The sequence below is a fragment of the Podarcis vaucheri genome, assembly GCF_965113315.1.
Source record: "Podarcis vaucheri genome assembly, chromosome: 9".
Lineage (NCBI taxonomy): Eukaryota > Metazoa > Chordata > Lepidosauria > Squamata > Lacertidae > Podarcis > Podarcis vaucheri.
This window is the reverse complement of record NC_138767.1, coordinates 24,199,531-24,213,808: the sequence shown is the minus strand read 5'-3', so window position 1 is coordinate 24,213,808 and position 14,278 is coordinate 24,199,531. Positions and strand designations below refer to the sequence as shown.

Sequence of the window (14,278 nt, the reverse complement as noted above, 5' to 3'; positions counted from 1 at the left end):
ATTTTTAGATCTTATTTTGATTTATGTGGAAATTGTTTCAGTTTGTGTGCTTTTTGATGTGTTTTATTAGGTTTGTAATTATGTAAATCTTGCCGAGCTGTAAACCAGCTTGAGCATGGGTTTTAACGATGGAAAGGAAGCATACAAATAAAATGCTGCTGCTGCTTGTATAACTACTCAGAAACTCCCACGCTGCTCCTTACCTGCTCCTGCTATATCAGTCAAAACAAGCCAGAGTAGCTCTTGACATATTGTTTTGTTTCATCCCCCCAAAACCATGAGTAATATGCCCAGAAGGGACGTGGGTGGTGCTGTGGGTTAAACCACAGAGCCTAGGACTTGCCGATAAGAAGGTTGGCGGTTTGAATCCCCATGACGGGGTGAACTCCCATTGCTCAGTCCCAGCTCCTGCTAACCTAGCAGTTCGAAATCACGTCAAAGTGCAAGTAGATAAATAGGTACCGCTCCGGCGGGAAGGTAAACGGCGTTTCCGTGCTCTGCTCTGGTTCGCCAGAAGCGGCATAGTCATGCTGGCCATATGACCCGGAAGCTGTACGCCGGCTCCCTTGGCCAATAAAGCGAGATGTGCGCCGCAACCCCAGAGTGGGCCATGACTGGACCTAACGGTCAGGTGTCCCTTTACCTTTTAATATGCCCAGAACCATAGGGTAGAATTCAACACTATACCTACTCAGAGTAGACCCGATGAAATTACTGAACATGACTAATTTGTCGCTTAATTTTAGAGGGTCTACTCTGAGTAATAGTTGAATTCCACTCATAGCTACTGCTCACAATTTGGCCCAAATCTGGATGAAATGGCATGAATAGCCAATTTGTTTGTGGTGGTGACAGGAACAGGAGAGGACCACCATGGGAACTTTTGAGCCGCGTGCACCAGCATGCTGATCGATCAGATTAAATGACTGCTTTAAACGATGTTTTAATGTGATGTCTAAACAGACCAATGTCTCGATTTACAGATTAAGGATAGTTTACAACGAAGTAGCTAGCGCATCAAACTAGAGGCCTCTTTTCAACTGTGTATCAGCTTCTCCCAACTTAGTTGGCTCCGGCTCCTCCTCAAGTAAAACCAGGGAGAAGAGGCCTGCCAGACAATCTGGTCATCGTTTGCTAACCCGTCAGCATTCACATAAATTGTGTTATAAAGTAATTAGTAATGGTGCACAACCTCAGTGAAATGCCGCTGAATCCAAAAAAATGGTTGAACTCAGTAACACTGCTGAGAAAGAAGGTAAGATGTAGGGAAAGGTAGCTATGCCTAAGCAAGCATACTGTTAAATACTTAAATCCTGTTCATCCAAAGGAACTTTGGGACACTTAATCTCTCTAGATTTTGCCCAGTAACTTTAATACTAGACTACTTAAGCCTATGGAAAAAACAGGGCTTGTTTCCACACCATATGTCCAGGATCAAATCAGTCTCCTGCACTCAACCCAAGAATTTTCTTAACCTCTCATTTTCACCTCTCTCATTGGCTGAACACTTCCTATGAATGCTGTACTTCCCTGATTCACAAAACGATTAACAGGGGGTAAATCATTAGCTTGGTTTGCACACATTAAAGTCAGAGTTTAAAACAAACAATGGTCTGCTCCTGATTCTGCTGGCACCCAGTCTGGCTTCTATGCAAACCCAAACTTGTGATGTGTTGCAGGAAGGGAGCAAACCTCTAGTGCACTCTAAACCATTGTTTAGTTCAAACTATCAGGTATATGGACTAGGCTCTCCCTCCCATCATAGACACCCCCAACCTTCTCCCAGCCCATTTGTAATTAATTTATATTAACCAGCCCTGCTCTTTTAGTTAAATTGCAATGCAAAGTTCCATAATTTCCACATCTGTGCTCCATTCCGTCTCTTGTTCATAAATGCATTTATACCATTTTGGAAGAAACAGAACTGTTATCTTCAATACCCCGTGAAAGAATGCCAGATATAATTTTACAGAACAATGGTATGTTATATACAAGTCAGTTTTATTATTATTTTGTTTCAGTTTTAAATTGCTTACTGAACCATGCCCTGGGATTGCTTGTGATGAAAGGCTAGAAATGTTTTTTTTTTTTAAAAAAATGCAATGTGTGACATAAAATTTCATTACGGCATTTTTTATATTATTTTTAAAAAAACAGCTTTTAGATTTTCTGGTATCAGGTCATATCTAATTGAGTCATATCTAGTCTTCATCTCAGCCTACTTCTCATATTCAATTTAGGTAGGAACTTGTAGGTAAAATTTGTATGCCAAATTTAGCTCAACTGGTGATTTCGGTTATTAAGTGATCAGTAACTACAGCTGTAGTTTTTCCAATATGATTTAATATAAAGTAATTATAGTATGGTACAGTCACTCACTATCCTTAGCAGGCAAAGTCAACTTGCACATCCATCCAAACACACACACAATTTATCTAACTGTTGTTGTTTAGACGTTTCCGACTCTTCCTCCACCAAATAATCATTATCCTGGTTCCTTTGACTTAATCTATTCCCCACTTCACAAAAATTGAACCTCCTTTTGAAAAGCCATTTGCCCTGAAAGCAAGAGTTACGCTCCACCTAATGAATGCCTATATTCAGATTCCAGAAAGCAGGAAGCGATGAAAGAGAAATATGAAGTTGTTAGCCGTGGAAACTCATTATTTGGTAACAGGTGTACAAAAATGAATGAGCATAGTTTTGGGTGAGGCAAGTATTTGTTTTTAATTGTGTTTGCATTCCTTTCCATTAAAAATGACCTAAAGCGCTTGCAGAACCGATAAATGTTTATTTGATTCCACTGTTGGCCATGGTAGCAGCTCTGCAGACCCCTTTCCCCCTCACTTCAAATGGCACTCCTTTGTACGTAGCAACACATTGGCCATCAGTATGAAGGTCAGGCTGGATCTGCTCCCATATTTTCTTCTTAGGGTTAAGTTCTCGTTCAGGGTCACCTATAAAACAGACAGACATGAAAGCAGGATAAATCATTTTAAAGACTGTTTCCTTTCAAAATGTATTGGAGCATAAGCTGCTAGAAATCAACATATTAAGTACATTTTTTTTGGAGGGAGGGAGTTCATTTTCTGATCCATATAAAATAGTTTACCCACCAAGTAAAGGGTTTAACTGTAACAGATCTAGCGGGCTAAAAGGAAGAACTCTTGGCTGCCACAGTCATAAGAACCTTTATTTTAAACCGAAGGTTAAGGAAAGTGTGCCATGAAATTGCAAACTCCCCTCCCTCATCCATCTTCCCTCCCACATGCCAATTCCTTTCACCCTGCACCATGGTTAGCTATGCACCATGGTTAGCCTGTATAATTACCATTGACCACACTTAACACTCACCATGGTTTGCTTCTAACCTGAATATGAAACCAGTTATAAAGCCATAACTTCAAATTCTGGTTAGAAGCAGACTCTGGTTATTAATAGCAATGCTTAACATTTGTTCCAATAGCTATCCACAAGTAGATTAGATATGAAGCATCTCTCTGAGAGGAACTGGAATGCAAAGACAAACAAAATATTTTAACTCCACTAATTATTATTATTTTTAATCACTCAGACATGTTCAAAACAGGGAAGCAGACAAGGATTACCAATTCTGTGGAAAGCTGGAGCTAGGGAAAGTAAGTCTAATGCTCTTTTCCTACTACTTTTTGAAACTGCTGTGAATGGTTAAGGGAGTCACAATAGTGGAATAATACAAAGCCCAAGAGTAAGATCATCAGAACTATTTAAGTGAGCTAGGTGTTCTGCTTCCCATCACAAACATGAGAGGCCATTCCGAGCAGCAGTAATGCTTTACTCCTTATTCCCCTAGTGCAAGATTCATACAGCAATTAGTGTCCACATTAATACATTCGCTAGGTACACGTGCTTGCTGAAAGAATTCTTGGTTTCAGAAAGCTCATGGAGCTGCTGTATTGCAAAATTAGGTATACAGTATTAGGACCAACGTCAAATGACACCAACCTATTCTTAAATAGAAATAACAACTAAAAACTTCAATGGAATTCACAAGTAGAATAAAGAAAGCAAACCAAAACACATCATAGAAACCAGCTGCACAGGCAAGAAAAACAGAGCTAGAGAAAGAACGGGTAGGGGAAGACTCTGCCCATAGGATCTGATGGCATAAAGAGATGACTTTTGACAACTCACTTTTTCTTGCAGCACTCAGTACCGTTTCCACACAGTTTAGATTAATTTAGGGGGCCTTCCAGGACAGTGTGGAGGATTATACGCTGGGGGCTGCAGGGGACGTGGTAAATTATAAAAAGTCACACCCACCCTTGCCCAAACACCACTGTTATTGCTCCTCTAGATCAAAACCCTTCTGTTCATAGAAGGTGAAGCCTGGGTCTAACCCTATAGGATTCTGAATGATGAATGCATACCAACAATGGAAAGAAAAGGTACAAAATGTGTTATTTATTCCTGCTTGTAAGAACAAGCAGGTTTCAGTTCATAATTTAATGCTGATAAAACAAGGATTTAAATTGTCCAGCCAGAATGGCCTGGGATATCTTATCCTCTTTTGTACAATTCCTTCTAGTAAGTGCAACAAACTGTAACAATGGTGAGCCTCAATAACAATCATTTTCATTATCAGCCTTTCTGCCAGCTAGGAGCCTCATTTAACATCTTAGTACGGGCTGAATGGACTTTGTATTTTGGCTGCCCATTCCTTTTGATGAAGCCTTTCAAAACTCAAGCCCACAAGGCAGAAAGCACCCAAGACTATTTAAAAGGCAGCGAAAGCAACTTGCACAATTTACTGGTGACTTACCAGTTCTCAAATAGGAACTGGAACATTGTTCGTAGTAATATATTTTCATCTGGGGCAGTGGCACATCCTGACCACCCCTCACCACACTGGCCCCTCTGTCTGAGCAGAAAATAATAAAACAACAACAGTGTAAATCCTGCCCAAAAGATGCCTTAACCTAGTAGTCCACTTACTTTACATCTTCCCCTTCACCTGTAAATTAGAAGAGCTACTTTAGACATGTGTAAGGGCTTTGGGCAAGCCAAGAGGGATTTCTGCCTTTTCCTTCTTTGCTTCCCACAAACCTTTTAAAGCCCCCTTCTCCCCCTCTCATTTTCAAATATTGATTTTGCCATGTGTCATGAGAGGGCTGCTACTCAATAAACACATGCCCAAAGCTCCCTGGGGAGCACAGAGCTAGTTGCTTACTTATCTGGATCCCCGTCCATGACATTTCTTAAATTATCATATTTTTCCGTGTATAAGACTAGGTTTCTCTCCCCCCCTAAAAAATAATGCCAAAAATTAAGGGGTTTCTTACACACGGATAGTGTCTCCCCCCATTTTCTTAAATCTAGTCCCCCAAAATAGGGGGTGTCTTATACATGGGGGCGTGTTATAGACTGAAAAATACGTTAATCCCCCCCAATCTGCTTTTATTTCATAATCTCATACTGAAGAATGACTTACAATTAAGGGGATTGAAAATGGGCTCAAACCAGAGGCAAATATCAATTTATGATTTTTCTGGGTGCTTGGAAATATCCAAATGCCTTATCGTTTAGCGACAGCTGTATGCCTGTCAATTCTACTCCTTTGCAGCAATAAGGGGTGTGGTGGGGACAGAAACTCTTTGCTTCCATTCAAACTCTGCGTTAACTATTGAAAGGGAACCGAAAAACAACAACCACTAACTGATTGCATCCTGAGCATACTAGATGCTTACAGGTGCAACTGCCCCATAAGCCACCTTTGATTAATTTTGGCCACAAATGTATTAATAGTACATCAGGTTTATATGTCAGAGAAGCTGAGCGCAGAAATGGCCACAGTATTTCCTCATGGAGCTTGCTGGAGTTTGGTGCAACCCAATTATACTACCAGATGGCTGGGGATCAGCTTTCCACCTCAGCAACAGCCATAGAATTAATTATGATTAACCCGCTACAAGTCTGTTAAACAGATCGGCTTGTGACGAAGAGAAGCTTCAGTGCATCAGCCATAGGCAGCGAGTAATTTATAGAGAAACAGTTCACCTTTTAGAGAAACAATAAAGCACCCAGAACAGGGTGGCTAACCTGTAGACCTCCAGATGCTGCTAGTTCTGGCATGCCCAATGGTCAGTGATTATGGGGGTTGTCAAACAACATCGGGAGGACCACAGGTTAGCCGGCCCTGCCCTAGAGGATATTTAAGATGATCTGCCCCATAGTAAACAAACAAACAAACAAATCATTGCCCACCCCCATCCCAACTTTTGGAGCAAGCTAGATACGGGGGGGGGGGGGGGGGAGATTCTACGCAAAGCAAAAATTATATCACCCCAAAGGTGAAGTCAATCCTTTTCAAATGCAAACATTATAAAAGCAAATTTAGTTTTCAAGAATAAATTAAAATCTGGCTTTTATTACACAAACACTTTCTGGATCTTATTAAAACTTGCTTTGGAATACCCAGGCAAGCTCCCCTGGGATCTGTGGTGGGCTTGTATTAGATTAGCACAGGCACCACTTTTAAACATTACCAGAGCACTGTGTTGTGCGTTCCACAGTAAACCTCCCCTCTGTATCCCCTTCTCGCAAGAGAAACAACCACTGTGAAGGACAGCTAAAAATAAGATGGGAGAAAACTCATGATTTCTACTCTTTGGGGAGAGCAGTTAGCTTTCTTTAAATTTGCAGAAAAGCTAACTGACAGGCATTATACTGCTCTGCTGTGCTGGCTCGTCCAAGCACTGAAAACATACCAGAAGTTGGAACAGAACAGACATGGGATGCTTGAGTGAAAGGCCCAAAGGTAAGTAAAGAGATATTTTCCTCCAGTAAGTGAGGAACTCGAGACCCAGAAAAGCCTCTCTTCAGAATTGTTACAGTACACTAAGGTAGTGTACACATTAATGCTTATTCTGGGTCTAGTGGGCTCCCACTGCTAGTGTTTGGAGCAGAGTACACAACGTTCGCCACAATCCACAGGTATATTGTAGCTTCTCGATAAATACTCCCATTTGATGGGCTTTCCATCAAAGAAGTTTCCCCCCGATTTGAAAACGGAAGCTGCAGTTAAGTTGAGATGTGTACATTTTAGGCAGCCGTTGTGCATGCAAATGAATCAGACAGTGGGCATAGGTTGAAGATATCCCTGCCCGATCTCTGGTATGTGCAGCAACTTGAAATGCAACAGGGTGGATGAGTTCACTGGGTTTCAAGCCATTAATGTGTACATGCTTCCAAGTGAACAAGTCCAAACCAGAGATGGGGAATCTGTGGCCCCTTTTCAGATGTCGTCGGGACTCCCGACTCCCATCAGATCCAGCAAACATGGTCAATGGTCAAGGATGATGGGAGTTGCAGTCCAGCAATCACTATAGACACATTCCCCACCCCCAGTCTAAACTGAGTATTAAATAAAGCTACAGTAAGTTCGTATTTAACTAGAATTTTAAAATTTGCTCTGTTGAGTAAACTATCCTGTTCATGTTAAAGGAAGACAAGAAAGATAGTATCTTTGAATGTGCTTTTCCAGAGAGGCCCTTCGTGATCAGAATTCGAAACCTGTGAAAGCAGTGACGACTCATATGACTCATTACTGCCTCCAAGAGGCATCCACACATCAATTACTTGGGGCAAATAACCTTGAAGGACAATGAGCTCCTAGGTGCCGAAATCCCAAGGGAGAAGAAAAGACTATTTATGTATGCGACCACAGCTGCATGGATGTTATTGGCCCAGAGATGGAAAGAAGATGAAGTTCCTACCAGAGAAGAATGGCAGATGAAGTTGATGGACTATGCCGAAATGGCTAAAATGACCAGAAGAATCAGAAATCAGGAAGACCAAAATTTTAATAAGAAATGGGGAAAAATTATAACTTATCTTAAAAGACCATTGTAAACAGTTAAACTTGTTAGTGGGATTGGAATATCACTTGTAGTTTAAGGGTGAATTTTGGACACAATGGAGATGTAAAAGATTTGGATTATCATAAATGATGCAGGAGGAAATGATTAATAATAGGACCCACAAAGAGGAGGATGGAAGTCCAGGAGCTTTCTCGGAACCTTGTTTTTATTATTTATGTTTGATATATCTCTGTAAAATGTTAATTTGAAAAACCAAATAAATTATTATTTTTTTTTAAAAAAAGACAATGAGCTTCCAACTGAATCCAGAGATTGCTGCGCACAGCTCCTGTCTTTGCATGAATGCAAGCAAATGACATGTGCAAGTATGTCAGGGCAAATTTCCTGGGAGAACTACTTCTAGGCTGCTGTGTGGCACAGCAGAGCGCTACACTTGAGTATTTCTGCTCCTCTGGTAAAAGCAAGTGGCTGGACCCAAATTCACTGGGAATTAACAACAGGGCTTCACAGGCCCTGGATCACGTTTAAGCTTCAGCAGCGCGAGCCACTAATGGCTAAACCAGCAGGTTGTGGTTTCAGAAGGAATTTTACAGCATGCGCTGTGTCCTTACTCAAACTTTCCAGATGTCGTGGGTTATTATGTAAATAAAAGTATGTTCCAATCGCCAGCGAGGAGCCATGGTATACACCAACGGTTAAAAAGAGAAAGCGATCCAATGTGCAGTTCAAAAATATAAATTGCACTTCCTTACTTTGGACATCAAAGTTGCTTTCGCAGTTGATGTCCCCTTTCCCTCTTCAAGATAGCTAAGACCAATTGCTAGGTGGGAATTAAGAGGGGAGAGAGAGAGAGATGGAAGCAGGCAAAGACCACATCAGACACCTGCTCCAGCTGGGTTGGTCTTGCTTTATTTTAAGTATCTGGCTTTTAATGTATGCCTTGCATTATATTCATGATGTGAGTTGCTCTGTGGGCAGTGAGAGCCAGTGTGGTGTAGTGGTTAAGAGCAGTAGTCTTGTAATCTGGGGAACCGGGTTCGCGTCCCTGCTTCTCCACATGCAGCTACTGGGTGATCTTGGGCCAGTCACGCTTCTTTGAAGTCTCTCAGCCCCACTCACCTCACAGAGTGTTTGTTGTGGGGGAGGAAGGGAAAGGAGAATGTTAGCCGCTTTGAGACTCCTTCGGGTAGTGATAAAGCGGGATATCAAATCCAAACTCTTCTTCTTCAATCAAAAAGCACAACATAAATCTACTAAATAAACGAAGAAATCAAGTTGGGACACTCTCTTTAAGTTGGTTGGTTCAATTAAAAAAGTGAGGCAGCTCTAACAGTTCTATATCATTCATCTTTTCTCCACCACCTTTGCCTTTTTTATTTTTCATTTTTTTTGCAAACTAGTCATCTTCCTATGGAGACCCTCCCCCCATTCATATATTTATTTACCCTATACCACAGTATCAAGAGAATTAATACAAAATAAAAACATGCTGTGGTGTCAGAATGAGACTCTTGCACTATTCGGTACAGCATATTCTCGGAGAATATACTGCCTTTATTTCACAGCTACCAGATTTGTGAGCAGCTCTTTCCCTTTGGTGCTTTAGGGAGCACTGTTTTATTCCACAGCTAAGATATATAGCCTCAGAAGACCGAACTTACTTAAAATGGGTTATAAATCCTTCACTTGGAACTATTAAAACTCCTGAGTTATCTCTGGTTTCCTATCAGAAAGGAAGCAGTGGTAAAGTTCACAAAGTCTTCTCTCACACAACACTGTATAGCTCCTCAGTGCAACCTTTGAATCATGTATGTAATACGGATTGGGGTGGGGAAAGACGAGACTCTTTCATAAGCAATTTATATTGGGGGGGGAGTTTACTCCAACTCTCCTTTCCTTGAGAAAGTAAGATGGGACTGCTGAATCGGGCCAATGACCCATCTAGTCCAGCATCCTGTTATCTTGGTTGGGAAGCCCACAAAGAAGGACCTGAGCACTCTGCCCGCCTGCAATTTCCAGCAACTGGTATCCAGAGGCATATTCAATTCTTCTCTTAATGATCTGAAGCAGGGAATTCGCCTTTTTCAAAGCTGCCACATGCTGGGTCATTATCTCCATCCAGCTGTCTACTGTGACCTCAAGGTTCCTGGGTTTGTTCACGCCCCATGAGAATATATGTAAAACTAAGATGTTTCTGCCTCAACGTGCATCACTTGACACTTGCTTCACTTCGCTTAATTTGCCGTTTTATTGCCCATCCACTCGGTTTGGAGAGGTCCTTCTGGAGCTCTTCAGAATCTCTTCGTTTTAATGACCCTGAACAATTTAGTACAGTAAGCCTGCAACTTGCGTTTGCTTTACTTATGCGATCACCTTATATTGATGTGTGGGGGGGATAAATAAATGGAGAGTCAGGGAAAACTGACCCAGTAGTGATGTATGGAAGTGAGAGCTGGACCATAAAGAAGTCTGATCGCCGAAGAATTGATGCTTTTGAATTATGGTGCTGGAGGAGACTCTTGAGAGTCCCATGGACTGCAAGATCAAACTGATCCTTTCTGAAGGAAATCAGCCCTGAGTGCTCACTGGAAGCACAGATCCTGAAGCTGAGGCTTCAATACTTTGGCCACCTCATGAGAAGTGAAGACTCCCTGGAAAAGACCCTGATGCTGGGAAAGATGGAGGGCACAAGGAGAAGGGGACGACAGAGGACGAGATGGTTGGACAGTGTTCTCGAAGGTACCAGCATGAGTTTGACCAAACAGCGGGAGGCAGTGGAAGACTGGAGTGCCTGGTGTGCTCTGGTCCATGGGGTCACGAAGAGTCGGACACAACTAAACGACTAAACAACAACAACAGGGAGAACCACCACTCTCAGCTCTCCATTTATTTATCGTTTCCCTACCCATGCTTCCAGTGAGCTTTTTCCTCGCTTACTGGGCTTTGGGAAGGCAGTGCAAGGTCTCTGCCAGCAAACAGGCTCCCGGAACCAAACCCTTGCATAAGGGGGGGGGCACTTTCTCATCACTGGCTCACCCCCAGTTCTAGATCTTTTATGAGCAAGCTAAAAACCACAGGTCCCAATACCATTCCTTGGGGGGCTCCACTTTCTATATCTCTCCATTCAGAGAACTGTTCATTTATTCCTACTCCCTACTTCCTGCAACTTGACCAATTCCTGATCCAAAAGAGGACCTCGGCTCTTCTTATATGACTGCAAAGTTTACACAGAGGTCTTTGGTGAAGTACTTTGTCAAAAGCAGACTATAAATCAATAAGATGCAACAATAAAATCCAGTTAAAAATAAAACTACAACCTACAATAAAGCCATATCCAATTACAACTGGACCCTAAGCGTCCCCAAAAGGAAACAACAACTGGAGCTTCAAGTGCTTTTCTCAAAGCGTAATGGGGTTATTTTTAATAAGGACAAAAGTATATTAAAATAAAACTCACATTTAACAATGATTTAGAACACTTGTAGGCGCATGTTTTTTGTTTTACTTTTTTTGAGGGGGTGATGGCAATTGAACATTCCTTTGCTTTCCTAATACAAAGTTCTAAATGGAAATAGATGAGCAGTAAGCGTTTAACAGAATCATTTACAAGCATTTAGGCAAGTGTGAGAGAAGGAAATGATGATAGGATTAATAAGACAGTCAACTCAGAAGAATACATGCAATGATGCTCTTTCAGAAGTACTACTATGGTTTATGCCAGGCTTCCCCAACCTGCGACCCTCCAGATGTTTTGGCCTACAACTCCCATGATCCCTAGCTAACAGGACCAGTGGTCAGGGATGATGGGAATTGTAGTCCAAAACATCTGGAGGGACTGGTTTATGCTATAGTTTGATATGCAGGTCAAAGTAGAAAAACGTTTCCACTGACACTTTAAAAAGGCATATATTTATGGATCATGTCCCTGTTTTGTTCAGAAATGACAGGCAACAACTCTTAATTTATCAGAACTAGCTAGAAAATAAATTAAACTATGATTGATGACACTTCTCTCCTTTAAAAAATAAACATCATATTGGAAACTTTAAAAGGACTTGTAAAAGAGCAATTCATCAATCAAATACTGTTTACATGTTTAGTAAACTCTCTCTCTCTCTCTCTCTCTCTCTCACACACACACACACACACACACAACTTGAAAGGAGGAACGCCCAAGAAACTATAATATGGTGGGTTATAATCATGTGATTTCCACACATAAATCTAATTTCATGCAAGCAAACAAACACAGAGTCTGTAGAATTTTAGAATTTAACCTCTGGGAATGAAAACATTTGTTTGGTTGACATTTAGGGATAATAGGCCCTAGGGGAAAGAAACATTAACTGCAGTTTTGATTCCCCCAGACATTTTTATTTTAAAAGCGGTGATGTAATTTGGTATAATCTATCACTCTTCTCAATTCTGATAGCTAAATGGGCAGTGTGCACACTTTGCAATTATGCATAAACAGTACTTTTAGTGCGGTTGTTAACTGTCCTAGAAGCCACTATAGCCCTTGCTAATAAAAAAAATATTTATTGCAACCATGAACCTGCATTTTAAGCCATTTGACAACATCTAAAGGCATATGCTCTCATCAGTTCAATAAATGTCAGAGCAGAGCCACACATGGAATCTCTACATTTAGAAGCAGTGCAAATCTAATCTAATCATCCTCTAATGTGGACAAACAGCGGACACACATATCCATTAAGCCAATTCTGCTGGGAGGCATATGGCCGTTCATTGCAGGGATACAGAATGTTTGACAAGATGTGTTTTTTGGCTCACACGGCAACACAATTTCGGCTTCAACTGAAAAGCTGGTTTGTTATTGACTGCAGAGTCCGTTGGGCAATGCCTTCTTTGATTTTATGTTCATGGTATTAAGCCTATCATATTATATTGCCAGATCAATGGGAAACAGCCAACTTGATTGCTCTTGGATAATATACAGTCTGTGTTGTTCTCTCTTTTCTCCAAGTCTTGATGACAAAAAATATATATGTTGCCTTTCGTAGAAAATAAAGTAGCTTCTAGTTTAAGAGTATGGCAATGCAATCTATGTGTTGCTTCTCTTAAGGTTGGGTCCAGAAATTGCAACTGGTGCAGAATGCTGTACCGACACTGCATGACACCTATGTACCGGTCTTGCTTTTGGCATATAAACTCTAAATAACTTGGCACCAGGTTACCTCCAAGAACTCCTTATTACATACCCTTGCCCAGCCTCTTAGATCCTCAGGAATGACACTTTTGGTAATGTTGTAAGCTCTGGAAGTTTGTCTTATGTCTACCAAGGGAAGAGCCTTTTTAGTGTGGTGGCAGCTGTCCTGCAAAATTCACTTCCAAAGAGCATCAGGCAGGCACAGGATTACCATTTAGGCATGGGCTCAAAACTCACCGGTTACAAATCTACAACCAATGGACCATCAACTCATGTTGTAAAGTCACTAGAAATCCAAGAAAAGTTAGCCCTGGGTTGCACTAAACCATGCTCTTGCACAAGTGGGACAAATTTATGCCCCAGCAACAGCATTTCCCCTTCCTCTCCTTTTCCCTCTGTGCCCCCCTCCAAAATAAAAATAAAAAATTGGTCTGTACAGTTGTGGGATTCTCCAGAACAGGGGTTTAAGTGGCACAGGAGGAACACAGGAGGAAGAGAAAGTCCATTCATATCAAATATAATAATAATAATAATAATAATAATAATAATAATAATAATAATAATTTATTTATACCCAGCCCATCTGCTGGTTTTCCCCAGCCACTCTGGGAGACTCCCAACAGAATATAAAAAACATGATAAAACATCAAACATTTAAAAGTTCACTAAACAAGACCTCCCTCAGATGTCTTCTATAAAATAATAATAAGAGTTGGATACAACTCTCTATTCTTAACATTTTATCTGAACCAAGACCATTTTACTGGAACCATTTCATTTTCCTTCCCATGCACCAGTTCTTTCCCTACAATTTCTCAGTAAAAATATACCACTGGTACACTCTCTACACCATCATTTATAGCTCCTAATTGGTGCTGCTGTTTAATGCTTTTTCAATATGAAAATTTTGTACTTCATTAAAGCACTAACTTCCTGGGCAATTCTCAAGTATTCCCCAACCTGGCAGTGTCTAGTTCCTTCAAATACAGGACAGCTTTATCCCTTTTTTAAAAAATAAAGTCTATTTTGTGCAAACCCATCCATTTCTTAGACACTGCTTAACAAGTTCTACCAGTTTTTGCAAGTTGATAGTGACATCCTCCTCCTCCTCCTCCTCCTCCTCTTGGCAAATACAGTGATACCTCGGGTTAAGTACTTAATTCGTTCCGGAGGTCCGTACTTAACCTGAAACTGTTCTTAACCTGAAGCACCACTTTAGCTAATGGGGTCTCCTGTTGCTGCTGCGCTG

The 14,278-nt window shown here is 41.1% G+C and overlaps 1 protein-coding gene across 5 annotated transcripts in view; it reads right to left on the bottom strand.

Annotated features, from left to right (window-relative positions):
- Positions 1 to 2,701: 2,701 nt before the first annotated feature.
- Positions 2,702 to 14,278, bottom strand: part of AIMP1 (aminoacyl tRNA synthetase complex interacting multifunctional protein 1) — a 37,120-nt gene continuing 25,543 nt past the window's right edge. For all 5 annotated transcript variants that reach the window (XM_082237072.1, XM_082237071.1, XM_082237073.1 and 2 more), the window contains one exon: positions 2,702 to 2,957. In XM_082237072.1, coding sequence (XP_082093198.1) covers positions 2,791 to 2,957 — 167 coding nt within the window. In that variant the 3' untranslated portion in view covers positions 2,702 to 2,790. The remainder of the gene's footprint in view (positions 2,958 to 14,278) is intronic.